The sequence below is a fragment of the Siniperca chuatsi genome, linkage group LG5 (assembly GCF_020085105.1).
Source record: "Siniperca chuatsi isolate FFG_IHB_CAS linkage group LG5, ASM2008510v1, whole genome shotgun sequence".
Classification (NCBI taxonomy): Eukaryota; Metazoa; Chordata; class Actinopteri; order Centrarchiformes; family Sinipercidae; genus Siniperca; species Siniperca chuatsi.
The window spans coordinates 23,355,369-23,370,838 of NC_058046.1; the positions used below are offsets into that span (position 1 = coordinate 23,355,369).

At 40.9% G+C, this 15,470-nt stretch overlaps 1 protein-coding gene and 1 long non-coding RNA gene across 2 annotated transcripts in view; one reads left to right on the top strand and one right to left on the bottom strand.

The window, feature by feature from the left end:
* Positions 1-911: 911 nt before the first annotated feature.
* On the top strand, positions 912-10,981 carry LOC122876252. The gene is made up of 3 exons (XR_006378047.1): positions 912-1,098; positions 4,139-4,235; positions 10,210-10,981. It is a non-coding gene; the product is annotated as an uncharacterized LOC122876252 (long non-coding RNA).
* Positions 10,982-12,360: 1,379 nt separating this feature from the next.
* The window catches only part of fbxl17 (F-box and leucine-rich repeat protein 17), a 214,710-nt gene continuing 211,600 nt past the window's right edge, over positions 12,361-15,470 (bottom strand). Inside the window, exon 11 of the mRNA XM_044195885.1 lies at positions 12,361-14,555. Coding sequence (XP_044051820.1) covers positions 14,418-14,555 — 138 coding nt within the window. The 3' untranslated portion in view covers positions 12,361-14,417. The remainder of the gene's footprint in view (positions 14,556-15,470) is intronic.

A 15,470-nucleotide genomic window follows, 5' to 3' on the forward strand; every position in this document is an offset into this window, starting at 1 on the left:
ACTGCATATGCATTGCAAGATTTCCACAGTGTACTGTGTGTGTTTTCTTACATACAGTGTCTATAGTTGATGGAAAAAGCTCTAGGATTAGAAACAGAAAGGGAACATAGAGAAGAATGCATAATTACTTCTAATGTGTTTTTTTTAAACAAGACAAATAAAAAACTTCTTTACTGTAGATTGTGGTTTGTTTTTGAGGGGTCTGGTTCCAATTTTTGATGACATCTAGCTCTTGTTCCTATGGAAAAAATGAAAGTAATGCAATGTGAAGTCTTCACTGGCTTGTTCAATAAGCACCAACTTTTGAAAATGTATAGTCCTTTAAAATGTTTTGTATCCTTTTGAGTAATTCAGAAAACACGTTTAAATACCCCATTTTTAATGGTATTTATGGTTACAAATTTTTCAGCAATATCCATATAATGTGTTTCCATTCTGGTTTAACTGTCCACTTTTCCATGTTGGACTCAAATTGCATGCCCAAGCACTGTGGAAACAGGAAATGATGCATGCACATATTGGACATGATACGGAGGATAAAAACGTTTGCACGCATTTCACGTAATGAAGAAGACAATAGTTCACTATGACTTTGCTGTCCCTTATTAAAACAAAAAGCGATGAATCTTCTCAGCCCATGGTTTGTTTGGCAATGCTGTAAACACATAGACGAGATGCTATTGTTTGCTGCCTCTCCCTCCCCTTTCACATTTCAAACCCTCATTCTGACAGCGATACCTACTGCACGCTCTATAAGATGATGGTGATAGTAAAGATGAACATGATGATAGTAAGAGTGATGGCGGCACTGGTGGTGGTGATGAGCATGATGATGATCATGATCTGCTATTTCTGCCAATGACAGCGTTGAGTCTTTCACAGGTAAAGAGAAGCACAGCAGATATGCTGGCTATATCAGGTTGACAGTAGGGGTCCAGGCCAGCAGCAGCAGGATAGGTGAAATCACATTAAGTGGAATGAATGTGATTGGGCCCCAGGCTTGTCATCAACACACAGGCCTCCAACTGTTTCTGGATTACATCGTGAAGGGCAGAAGGGTCCAAAAACTGCAAACAATTTACTGGAGGGTGTTTGGAGGTAAGTGTGTATATGGACTTATGTGTATATTTGAATTCAAGAATGAGAGTGTCTCTAGTATGAAGTTTGAACAATGAAATAGACATAAGTCAGGCCTCTTGAAGAAGAAACAGGGCAGAAAATCATCACTTTTAAACTGTAGGAGCGCCTGTTTTTCGCCACCAGCAAAGAACACTTTGAGCCCCAGCTCTACTACTTACACTGTCAAACAGCCTCTTAAGTGTCACCCTGTCTTGTAACGACACATGCACTCCGGAGGATGTCTCTATCTCTCTGTGTCACTTTGGTTCTGACAGCTTCTCTTTAGACTGTTATTCTGTGGATGGAACCACTTTTCTGATCCATCAATCCTCAAGAAGACGAGAGGACTGGAGAGGAAAGGACAGGAGGGGAGAAAAGAAGACAAAGAGGAAGAGTGTAGTGGATGGAGATGAGAGCAGGCTTGTCAGACATATAGAGTGTCTTTCTCTGATTAAAATAGCACGTTTTGGAACGACGCGCCATGCTGGTTGTGAAGCGGCGTGGCTATGTCGAGGCCCTGGTCGATAGCACTCCACCGCAGCGGAATATGAAAAGTATTGATCTGCTTTTTACCTCGGACAGCTTTGAGCACAACGCCTGTGATGTTTCTGTAGCCAACCTTCAAAGTCAATACACTTTTCTCTACATCACTCTGACTTCTCTAAAGAGAAGGAAAAGAGAGAAAAAGAGATTTCTGTCATTCAAGACAGAGCTGCGTTCTACTATGAGCTTTGTTTCTGACAGGTCAGGCTGGTTGTTGTGTTTATTACCTCATGGATCTGATGCAGTGGAAGGGGAGGGATAAAGGTGATGAGGGTTTGGGTCAGATGGAGAAATGTTAGAGCCAGAGAGAGGCAGTTTGTGGCAGTGAGGGACAAAGGCTGGAGTTAGAAAGATGAGGGCTAGCCAAGGCCACGACCCCGTGTCTTTCACACATGTACACATGAGGGTCACTTCTCATGTTTGTGAATCAACCCGACAAGACAAACACACAAACTGTTTTTTTCCTCTCTGTCTTTCAAACACATACAGAGAAAAAAAGACAGTTTCAAATAAGCAGCTTTAAGCCTTCAGACTGTGGAAAATCAATGGAATCAAGAACTGACAGACGCGTTTAAGGGCGCAGCTCTTGTGTAAGAGAATCCTCCTCCACAGAGAGGCCTACTGAGAGAAACACACTCGGGACAATCCTCACTGTTAAAGCTTGCTGATCCCGGATCAGAGTAGGGGGAGGTCTGCAGGGAGTAATACAGAGAGACAGACAACCAGAAAGCACCAGAATAACAGATCGTGGAGCAGCCCCTGTGATCACAGAGAGCTGCTCCATTCAGGAAAAAACATAGACAGACACAGCCTTTCTCTGGAAATTTGCATTGTTCTCATGCACTGTAATGGTGTTCTTAAAGACATTGAAGGCTATGTAGGGACACTTGTATGTCGCTGCAATTACTACCTTTAATACAAAGTCTCGCAGCCTGATTATCTCTCCTGGTCAAGTCTATTCAAGAGTCTGGGTGAGGAAGAAGGAAAACAAAAAGAGACTGTGATTAGAATCGAGTGAGTAAATGCACCAGGGTGGCTGAGAATTGGACACATCTGCTGTGATCAGAGGAGAGGTGTGGCTCTGCGGACCTCTAAGTAGCTGGATTAACCACTGGCCACGGGGCTATTGATATTATTGAACTGACAGGCTGATGAATGGAGTCCTTCCGCAAGGTGTATGAGTCTGTTGCTGTAGTTGGTCTGGGTGTTAGAGAATATAGAACTGCCAACAATTAATCTTGAAAGCAAAAGATTTTTGTTAGGGAGCCTTTGATTATTTGGGGCATAGTCAAAATTTGGATGATTAACAGGAAATGTGCCCTGAGGCCACAAACCTCAACTGCCCTCAGTTAACAGTAATGAATCCATGTAATCCATGTTACAAAGGTTAACCTGTCATCTGCTGCCAGATGTTTGTCAATATGGACTTTTTTATTAAAAAGATCACCATCAATTATGAGTAAATGAGTGATGTGCACAATCAAGATTAATTGCTTTGTTACATTTGAAGTGCACAGTATAAACTATAGGGACAATGCAGTTGTTGGTTCTCATATTTCCGAATAAAAGTAATTTCCAAGTCATTATTTCATGTGAGCAGCTGTTTCGCTTTGTGTAGCATCACTAATCTGAGAGGAAAAGAGACAAAGTGAGAGAAAATACGTTCTGTCTTTATTTAAAAATCCCATTCTGCAGACCTGACTCCATGACAGTCAAAGATTCACGCCAATTACTTTCTTAATCTAATGTGCTGAGTTAATTTTGTTCTCCTATCACAATATGTAGTCATTTAAACTTATAGAGAATTAAAAGTATTCATTCACAAAGAGTTTATGTTTCTATGGAGTAGCTAAAACGGTACAACTAGCCTAGGAAGATATTTCTCACTTAGAGTAATTATTATAGCATAGAGTTTATATACCAGTCATCAGTGTTTTGCTGTATAACATATAAATTGGAATATTTCGAGTGACTGTGTAATCATCTTCCTTTCCATTTTGGATTGTGGGAGGACAAATCTACTGCTCCACACATGCACCTGTTGAGGTGAACAAACTGGAAATTCCTAATCATTTTTATCTTTGCAGTGTGAAAAATGTATATTTCTTCCTTTTAGTTTACCCTTTATTCATGTAATCTTTATCTCCATTGTGCTTTCTCTTTTTGCTGTCTCAGTTTACACTTTCTAGCTGTCTTTCACTTCCTTGTGTGCAAGAGTTTGTCTGCTGTACCGTGTGTGGGTAAACACACACTTGCATTTAAAATACAATCCCACTCTCATGCAGACACACATGCACATAGGCAAACACACAGAGACACACTCTATCGCTGTCTAATCACACACAATCAATCAGGCAACAGGTTTAATGTTTTAATTTCTAATATTTACATGGCTGCAGAGGTTCCTGAGGGTGTTGTTAATCCAATGATAAAGTCAGGCGGATTGCTCATATTGGTCTCATTCCTCTATTCCTAGATTCAGTCAGTTGAGTTCCTCCAGTGAACTGCAAATCATTTCCCATTCAGACAAGCAGTCGTCCTGACCAGAGCTGACCTGGATCCTCCCGCTTACAGTAAGCAAATCTTGATCATCTGCCTGACACAGTGTTAACAGACCACACCTGCCTTCTCTTTGATATACAGGCTAGAAGAGAAATTAAAGCCAAACACCAGTTCTGGAAAAACAGACATGTGAGGACAAGCCAGAGAGATAAAAGATAGATAAAAGATCCAGAGTGGAAAAAAGGAACTGTAAACAACAGCAGGATGGGTTCATCCTCTTTTATGGAAATATTCTGTTATTGTCCATCAAGAAAGCATGAAGAACCATTCCAGGGAAACATTTACTTGGCTTCCAAACAAAGCCATCAGGCCAATCAGATACTGGCGATATTTCAATGACTGTTGTCTCAGCTCTTATTATTTCTTCTTTACCTTGTCATGACCCAATGTGGCGTATCTTATCTGTGTTGGCTGAGATGGATTTGGAAGAGGCTGCCTTTTGCTGATTTATGCTTTTGGAGCTATTTACACATTTATTACTGTTTGTGGTTCAGTGGGGAAATTCAAACATTTTCCACTGCGGATGAAAAGTGACATGTCTATATAACAGCATAAATTTGGAGGTTATTAAAGTATTAGATTTAACTGAGAAAGTTGTGTTACTGCAAAAAAAAGTTTGAATTGCTTTGGCTGAGTTTATTATTTAGTAATGTTACAATCTCTGTCTAAAGTTTGTTATTTCACAGTCCAAAAATATAGAGGATCCATTATGTGCATATATTTTTTTATTGCGGCCATGATTAAGGTTTCCCACATTTCCTGAAAGAAAACTTAATTAACTCAGTTTATTTATTCTTTGCTGTAATTGTTCATCAAATCAAAGTGTTACTTTATAAATTGGAATCAAAGTCTCTTAGTTTAGAATTTTGAAATTTAGGCAACAGCACTGACTTGACACGATGCTGAACCTCTCATCTAAAATAAGATTGCTTACGTAAAAAAACTGAATTTTAGAAAAATCTGAGTAATGAGGAACAAAGTAAAGTAGAAAAACCATTCAAAGAGAACAGGAAAACAATTCCCCCTTGTCTGACCCTTCCTTTTGTTTCCTTTCAATACAAACAGCAGGATCTTTAAAAAAAACTCTGAGAATAGCTGTGAGGAGACAGGTTGTCAGTGTTTTAACCACATTAATTTCCTGAATAGTGGCTTTACATGTTTTTATGGCGTTACAATGGTGGGAGTTGGACAGGCAGACAAGACTCCTGGAAGCTGGTCTTGTACGCCTATAGGCAGAGCCACTGATGCACATGCCTACACACACACACACACATATACACTCAAAGTCTGGCACTGGTGCTGGTGCCAGTGTATTGTTCAACATGTTTAGTTTTGAGATACGAATCCTGCCTCCTTTTGATAAAGTCATTTCTGGCTAAAAATGAACTACATCACACAAGAGCAACAAAAGAAAGTTGGAGAGACGTGCTTGGTCGTCACGTAGCTGAATGTAGCCACAGTGTTGACATGTAGACTTTTAGCTAATTACACTGATGACAGTTCACTAGGACAATAAAGGACAATAAAATGGAACCAAATACAATGAGCGAGGAGTCTGCATTTGACATTATGACATTCCTATTGAGCATGGTGAGCAGGTCATTCAGAGAGTGCTTCAGAAAACTTGAAGCTTACTCAAAAAGCTTTTCTCTGTCTTCCTATTTCTGCACCAACCATGAGGGTAACTGAGGAGAATTTGGCTTTTGACTGGAAGGCTTTTTCTTCAAATCCCTGAGCTGGGAACATGAGGGCAGAGCAAAAGAAAAAGCTAGCACATTCCCAAGTAACTTTTGCGGAAGTGACCCTGAGCAAGGCAATTAACACCCGGCTGGTCAAGTAGAAACGCTCGGTGAACAACAGTGGGGAAACCTTGGCTCCCAGAGGTGCGAATGTGTGTAACTGAATGTGGGTGAAGCAGGGCGTTTCTGAAAGCAGCCTGGCACGCTCGGTCAAACTAGCCTGAGTAAATAGAGGTAAATAAATAAATAAGGCCTGTTTTTTAGAGACCAGCCACAGCAGAGGAAGCAATGTCATGCTGGTTTGAAAAAGATCCCCGAACACTGTCTACAGAGCACAGCAGGGAACGCTACCTTGGCCTACATCCTGTGCAAATTCACCCCATTTCGGTTTATTCAAAACACAATATTCTCATTACGCTCAGTTGGCTCGCTGCACTGTCATTTCATCTGGCTTTCCGCACACCAGCGCATTAGCCCCTTTGGTCTAGTAATGTTCAGAACATAACCCATAAAGAACCATTGTAATGTGTCTCTGCCTCATTATTGCCAGGTCAGTGTATGGAGCAACACAGGAGAATAGGGTGCCTCGTATGGCTTGTTAATTCAACACCTCTCTCTCATTCAGAGCAGCATTTGTACAGCTGGCCTTTTGAAGGGAGTTCAAACTATATACTCCTACACAACCAGACACATAGATATGCCGTGACACCACACACACAGGCACACAAATCCTAGTCCCTGCTCTGACATCACTCCACACCACTGGTTCCTGCCCAACCTTCAGCCCCCACCTTGGGAAATCACCCAGAGCCTGTCCAGCCACCAGGGCGTGAAATACACACCCCTGGAAAGCAACCGAGGTGGGTGGAGGGACTGGGCGGTTGGGGTGGTGAGGGGCCAAGAGGTGGCGAGTAGCAAGCGTGAGCGTGTGAGGTTTGGAAATGGAAAATGACGGGCAAATTCAGTGAGGAAAATGCAAAGAGGAATGTGTGTATGTGACTGTTCTGGAGGGAGCAGAGGGGGTGTTGATTGGAGGGTTTGGGTGGTGAGAGATGGAATTGAAGAAGGATTAAATGGACACTAGGTTTCAGAAGGAGGAGGGGAGAAAGGAGGGGCTGCTTTGAAAGGAGGTCTGGGGGTGCACTCTTGGCCTTGAGACTGGAGCTCCGTCACGCCTCACGTCTCTGCGAGCCACTTGGGCCTGGCGCTCCAGAGGGGAGTCGGCCCAACCTTTGTTACAGTGGAGGAGTGGGGAGTGACAAGGCATACCAGCATGTCTGACATGTCAGAGCAGTTGGCTGGGAGACCCTGAATCTGGTTGGGTCTGACGCTGGCCATCTGTAGCTTTAGAACAGGGCTGGACTGTTTTAATTGATGAAAACCACCCTGGGGAGGATGTGAGATCGTGCTTCAAGGAGAAAACAAAAAACGGTCGGTGAATCAGGCGTTGATTAAATGTGCGTGAGTTATTTCAGCGAGCAAACAAGACCAGCGTATCCTTGGAGGAACCCTAATGGTGGCTAAATCAAAGAGAGAGTTTTTTTTCAGCTGAAAGACAAATAGAAATATGCATGATCAGATTTGAGCATTGCTCAAGTCCCCAGTTGGATGTATTCATGCTTATTCTGTTCTCTCAAAGAGCTCCCTTTAATGTCACCCAGAGAAGGGAAGTGATGAAATGGAGCAATTATGTATCCATTTGTGCTATTCAGGTGAAACCACGTGTAAAATTTTCAATCTGTGCACCTGCTGTATCTTTAATTCATTGTGCTTTCTCACCAGTGTTGCCGGTTAGATGGTAATATCCAAAATATGGACAAAATATTACATGCAATAAATCTATTTAGCATTATCATATTGCTTCCAGAGAAAAGGAATGTTTTTCCTGTGTAAGTTTATCCCAAAAATTGCAATAGCTAAGTGATGATAGCCAAACACAAACAAATCTTATAAGAGAAACATTACAAAATTGTTGAGTTGTGCTGTAATAAGAGCAAGAACGCATTGTAATAAAACTAAATTGTCTCTCATCAAGAAGCAACATACTTAATATGATATCCAGACATTTAGGAATATGAGAAAGAAAACAATGGAGCATTCTCGTCCTGAATGGGGAGAATTACGTTCTTTGGTGAAAACAGATAGCCAAGTCATCTCCCGTCGGGCTGCAGATTAATTTTCATTTTCCAAAGACTTTGTGCATATAAATATTCATGAACCACCTTGAAAAGCGATGGGCGACTTTATAAGGCGGTCAGCGGAGAAACCAACAAACCCCCCTCCCTTCTCTGCAGCTGTGCTGATGGGGGTAGTTCATGATGAAAGACTCTCACTATCCACGACCTTTCCAGTCTAAAACAAAGATTTGCACAATTAACTACTTTTAAATGTCATCCAACTGCCAAATCTGCATATCAACACCAAGCCTTGCATAGAAATTAGGATGTTTGTAGAGGAATCGTTTTTCTCCCCTTTCCCATCCCAATGCCACCAAATGGGGCTATTTCTCATTTTAGCCAGGAAGGAAATGTAAATGTCAACATATCTTGTGTGGAGATCCTTCTGTTGCTAATTAACCTTTGCCATTTAGAAGCTAGAGTGAGTTCTGCCTAAACACCGCAATTAACGCCAGCTTGAAAGACAGAGAGACAACATCTACATGGAGCCATACAACGAGGGGGAGTCACAGTGACTTCATTATCTTTGCCGACACACATACTCCGCACACCTCACGTTTTTGAGGGCACTCATTGGTTGATATTTTCCCCAGGCGGCAGGAGTGAGCCTATTGGGGAGATGTCAAAATTTGGTGGATTAACAAATCTCATTTCTTTTTATCTTCATGAGGTTGGACAGGAAAGCTGGTTTAGTCGTAGCCCCTGGTGAGAGGCAAACCATTATAGGGGAATTCATACTCATAAATCTTCATACATCAAGCCAAGGACTGCCGGGGTCTATCATGTTCAAGTTCAATTTCCAGATGCAGTGACTAGGAGGAACATTTGTCCTCCTCTAACTGACTTTAACCATCCAAAACAAGTAAACGAGCCAGTGTAATTCAAACACTCTCTTCTGGTGTTCTCTGTGGGTCTCGGCTGGGCCTGAACTCCTCTGGAGCTCGCTCCTGCAGCTCAAAGGCAGTGTCAGTTACAAAGTCAACCCATTAACATCTTCACTATTCAACAGAACGCTCTTTCCCAACTGCAGAATCAACACACGTCAACGGGCAGGCAGAATACCACTGGTAGCTAGGCAAAATTCCTCCTTGCTCCCCAGGGAGTGGGGTGAGAACAGTATATGATGATGGACAGTAAATATTTTTTTTTTATATGTTGATAAATATTGAAGCTCTTGGAGCACTCAGGCCAGATGCAGACAAATGATTGACATAATTTCCAAGAGAAAGGAAGAATCTGGGTTTGGAGAGGGCAGGGGTGAAGCGGAAGGAATGCTGGGAGGTGCCAGAGTAAAGTTGATTCAGTGTAGGATGAATAGGATGAAGGGAAGCTTTAGCAGAGTAGACCCTCCAGTAAGTGGAAGTGGAAGAAAGAGGAGACCCTTTAACCACGAGGAAGGTTTCTAAGGCAAAAATGGACAACCAAGGTTATGCAAAATACATTAAGACAAGACATGACTTGTTTAAGGAAGCTATGAAGATGAAACTTGCTGTGCACTGTACAGAGTTTTTGGTATAAAATGGACAGATGTTTCAAAACTAGTGACAGGGGCTGCATTATATCATATGTCTACTACAGTAGATACGATCAAGTACTGTCCAACCTTATCATGGGTACCACCATTGGCTGGTTACTGCATGTTACTGCATGTAATGTTTGCTCACAAGTGTCCACGTCTTGCTCTGATGCATTACAAACTCAAAGGCTCTGACATACTTAGTTCTTGACAACACACCAATGCTTAAGGAGGATGGACTGCCATGTTTCTAAAACACAGACTTCATCATGACTAGATGCTCTGTATCAATTCTTGTGAGGAAGTTCAAAGGAGCCCCTACCTTTTCAGTCAAGGACATCCGTCAATGTCAGCTATGATTAGGTCTTGAAAAATACTAATTTCTTGGAAAGACTAGACTAACGTCCTTGCAGGTCCGACATAACAAATGTCCTATGGTCAGCGTCAATTCTTATCAGCACCTCATTAAAAATGTAATGACCACATGAATATTTACCAAGTTTAATTACTTCTTTGAATTGCTATTCTGCCGTGCCACTCTTTTCCTTTCCAGAGGGCAGTCTCTCTTCCAAGTGCTGGACGAACGCCTCCTTCCACCTTGATGAATATTGCAGAAGTTCGAGGAGTGTGAGCCATTGATGGAATCCACCTCAATCAGCAGGAGAATCGATGGCATACACTCACATTTGCAAAGGCGCTAATTGGCGGCAGTACAATTCGGCAAGCTGTATAATTTACCCAAGAGAGAAATGGGAGCGGAGTGCACGGAGATCAGCTCATTTGCAACAGAGGTATTAAAAAACCCTGTCATTCTAAAATCAGAAGGCCTTCAACAGATGCAGAGGAGACCAAACCAAATGCCAAATTATTAATGTCTCTGCTTGTCAGGGCCAATGAAGTACAAGCTCTTGAAGGAGGATTTTTCTTGCTGGAGAAGTAACATTGAAAACCTCTTCAATGAAGGACAGAGTCTCACTGGCAATACCTGACCCTCGCTCTACCCACCTTTGTTATGCTGACATACAGTGTTAGCTAAACACACAACTACGAAATTACACCAGAGGGAACATTCAGTGAATATTTTTCTCTCTTACATCTTACAGTTGGTGAAAAAGGGCATGGACGGCAAGGCCTTGACTCCCCTCGCAACAATAATTGCACTTTTAGACTGTTTATCTAATAAGAGTGCACAGAGGAAGTGAGATCAGAAGGGAGTGCAGAGGAGAGGAAGAGCGAGTTAGAAAGTGTGGCTGTTGCCCCAGACAACCCCGTGGGTGTAGTTTGATTCCAGCCGAGGAACTTTGTTGCATGTCATACCCCCTTCTTTCTTTCTTTCTCCCCATGATTCCTGCTTGTATCTACACTGCCACTATCTAATAAAGGCAAAATACTAAAAATAATTATAAAAAAGATCATCTTAAAAGAATTGTTCAAAATTTCATATTTTTCCTGTGCAAACATGACATCACGCAAACAACAGCTCTTTCAGAAAATTTCATTGAAAATCTAAGTGATAAACAACTTTTCAACTGTTGTTTTAGATTTACAATCTGCTCAGATTCAAGCAGCTGTTGTTCAAACAGTTACAAGAGGTGGACACAATATAATGAACACCTGTGAAATCTATTGCAATCCAACACAATAGCCCATTTCTGTAACAAATACTACCTTGTGAAGCTTATAATATAAGACTGTTCCAAAGAGGTATTGGAAAAGATACACCAGACACTTTTCAATATAATTATATAAATATAAACAATATAAACTTTTCAATCATAATTGTTGTAGAGCAATGGTAACTGGTTATTCCACAGGTGTTGGTGTGTCCATTCCCTGTGTAAAAGTGGAAAATGTAAGTTTAAAATATATGAGTTACAATTACAAGTTCTCCTCACTTATCTCTGCAAGTAAGATGTGTGTTTGCTCCATGTATTCTCTACTTGATAAAAAATGAAACAGAAACTTGCTGATAGAGATTTAGATTAGAAAAAACTTTTAGCTGTGACTTAAGTAAATTGCTCCTCGAGTTGACACAAATTGTGTTGACAACACAAAGAATCTATCTGGGAAGAACAAACCTTCGCATCCTTTTTGATGCTATCTCCCGTGTTTGATCGTGTGTTTGACTTGAAACAACACAAACACATTCAACAGTAAAATGGGCACTTGAAAGGGACATATTGAGTGACAGCTTTTTAGGTCTTTGAGGCCTTTGCTCTCTTGCTGGGCAGCAAGCTGATGTCTCCCCACTTTGTCTCAGATGTGAAGCTCCTGTGATTGTGACAATAGTTCTGACCTTGACATCACAAGTGTACCTTAATGGAAATGCAGGTTGATTGTTGTGTCACGGTGCAAAATAGAAAAAAGATAATCAATGCATGGGTATATGTGGAAAACGTTTATTTCTAACAATACACAGACTTCGCTGTGTCATACTTGCACATTCCAAGGCTATGATGGAAAACATGCTGGTATCCTTATTTGCATTTTACCTGAGAATACAGATGCAAACTGCGTTCAATTTAAATTTCACCATGGCTAACACTATAGTCATTGTGGTCGTTGAAATGCAATTGATGTAAGTCTTGGAAAAACCTGCAGTCCACAGATGATGTAAAATGAGCGGAAAAGTATTCCACTGTCATTCTGAATATTCTTCTCCTGCCTCAATTCCACACATACAAAAGGAAAAGAGAAAAAAAGCTTGAAGTAGTAGTGTTTTATTCATCTTTATGTAAATCCAGTCATTTACGGTTGCCTTAACAAATCAGGAATCAAGTGTGTCAACATCTAGCAGAGAAGAAAGTGCATATGGGGATTACAAAAGAACAGAAACAGAACAAAAACAGGCGGAGGGAGAAACTCTCAATTGATTAAAGTCTACAAATTCTGACATGGGTAAAATGAACATGTTTTTAATTGTCTGAAATCTCTATATGCTGTAGAAAGTTTACCGTTCCACTCAAATCCTAAACTCAGTAAGCTATTGTTCATATCTGAGTGACAGTGTGTGGAGGCTGAGCCCAGAGCTGGTTCACACCATAGAAAAATACCCTGGTTATTTGCATTTTTAACTGTAGACTACTGAGTTTCTATAGAATAGATGGAAAATGATCAACTCTTACCTACCTACTGGCCCTGGTTATAGGCCTAAACCAGTTTTTTCTTTACATCCTACACCACTAAGAAAGATAAATCCCTCCTTGTATTGCTACATAGATAATGTTACAACTATATGCTCAAAACCAATATTAGGCTAAGAAAATCCCACACAGTATTTATTTATATGTATATATCAGATCAAATAATGGGAATATGGTATCAGATAAACTCAGAGCAGATAAACATTTCTTTAGTAAATTCTGGGTCGATTTCAGGTTGCTAATTGGATGGCAATTACCTATTAACCACTTAAGGCAACGTTTTTTCTTACCTGTCATCACGGTGGTTGTGGCTAATATTCTGATAACATGACCCAGGGTAAAGGCAACTTCTATTTCAAGCACTGTTTGATTTCATTCTGTACTGACTCAATGTGATGCTCAGTCAACCCTAAATCTATGCATGGCATCAAAAACAGCATTGTTCCCAAGTCATAGAGAGGCTAATTTCAACGTCAGATTATCTGCAGACAATATCTCTATAGCTGAAAAAATAAGATGAGAATCTCTATGTAAACATGCAGTTTTTGAGAAATAATCAGTGCTGTTTTCCTGCCATGCATTTGCCAGGGCTTTGACTGATCCTGGCCTAAATCTTTATTCTGTACCATGACAATGTGCATATTAAGTCACAGCAAAGAGCTCTGTCCTCTAATTGGGAGCCTTGTCAACAATCTCAACGCATATGAGTCTACAAATGCCTTTAACACTGTACTGAACATCCAAGAAAGGAAAAATCTTCTAAATGGACAAAATAAACATCACAGATTTCACAAAATGCCTCAAGTGAGGTCTGAAGCCCTGGCAGTTCAGTTGTCTTCCGGACCAAAGTTGTGGGATGTTGTCTCCTGATCTCCAAGTCTCTGCTCTGTCTAGTGCGATCTCATTGCAGCAGTTGCGTTCAGTTTGCACTGTAAACACTGCAGAGGGCTGACATGGGCGCAGTGCTCAGGAACACTGGTTCCAGTTAGAGGCGACAACCTGTTTTTAATGTATTCTCACTAAAAACAATTCTGGTCCAACCATCACTGAATGTCTTTGATTAAATGATGCGTTAGTTTGGATCTTTTTCACATGTTCAAGACCAGTCCGCCCCCCCTCCTCATGCATCTTTACCTTCAGTCCATCCAAGGTGATGCGGAGGACTTAAAATGTAGGAGGTTTAATACTCTATCAACTGAGTAACACTCACTTAATGTAGGTATCAAAAACACTTGATAGTGTACTGCTTTGCACCAAAACAAACTAGTCTGAGAATACCTAAGCCGATGATGATGAGGACGATTCAGTCAAGTTGACTAAAACCAATAAGTGGTGGGTGTGTGAAGTCTCACTTAATTATAAAATACTAGCCAGCCCATATTTTACTTAAATTATTAAAATGGGAGATTTGCTTCAAATGAAACAGTTGATGGACTGGACCTTTGTCTGTGAGTGTGTAGCTACATGTTCACATGCATGTTTGAACAGTGGATGAGAAGCAAACATGACTGAGCTGCAAATATTGTGTATGTGTGTCTGTACACAAAAAGGGCCTCTGTGTAGCTATGTGTATTTGTGTGTGTTTGTATGTATGTGTGCGTGTGTGATCCAGCAGCAGCTACGAAGTGTTCGATGTGTTGGGGCTCCAGCCCATTTGATAAGCTCTCTCCAGGGTTCTCTTGCAGTCCTGCATCACCGTGCTGAAAACAATGTGAGGGTACTGGACCACCAGCCTCTCCACCGTCTCCTCGTTCACCTGCAAAACACACACACACACACACACTCAAATGATCAGATTTACCTCAATGACTTACACATGACCAAATATTAATGGACATTGGCAAATCAATCTTAACCCAAGGTCGACTGAGTCATTTGTTTTCGAGGACTATGGACATCCGTTACATTGGAAGTGCATCATGAAAGGTTCTTTTAATGTCCAGCATGAATAGGAGGAATTATTACAGCAAGCAAAACCTGTTTTAATGTTCATATGGGCTATTATTTTAATACAGTGTAGTAAAATTTTTAACCCATCCTTTAAAGATACTGGGCTATTTAACTGATTGGTTGTTTGAACTTCTGGTTAGATGTTAGTTTGTTGTAGCTATTGTTACTTCATAGCGATTTATCAAATTTGCAATATTAGTAAATTTAGGTATGTGAAAGACCCATGATGTTGGTAATTTGATGAATTTGGTCCATTGTCCAGCCCTGCATTAACACACTGAGCATATCATGATATTGTGTAAGTCAACCAATCAAGCACTTTATTTCAGAATCATTCAAGAATCCTTCACCCATGCAGTATCAGAACAGATTTCCAGGGAGTCCTGGGTAGATTAAAAAGAGGCAATCAGCTTCAAACCATATAAATGTAACAGAAATATTGCTTCATTTAAATGGAGTAATTAAAAAATCTGTCGAGCGTCACTGAATCGCCACATGATGCCTTATTAAGATAAACAGAAACACAGATTGAACTGTTAGTGCCCTGTCAAAATGGCAGTGTACTAGACTAATATGAAGGATAGGCAATTTCTTAAGAGCACAGAGTATATGCACACATACACACACAATTGGACTATGGCAATGGGGTTAGCACCAGAGGACAGCTGAGCTCACAAGGCTAATGAGGCCTTCATGTTCTCAGAGGACTAGAAAGACAAGC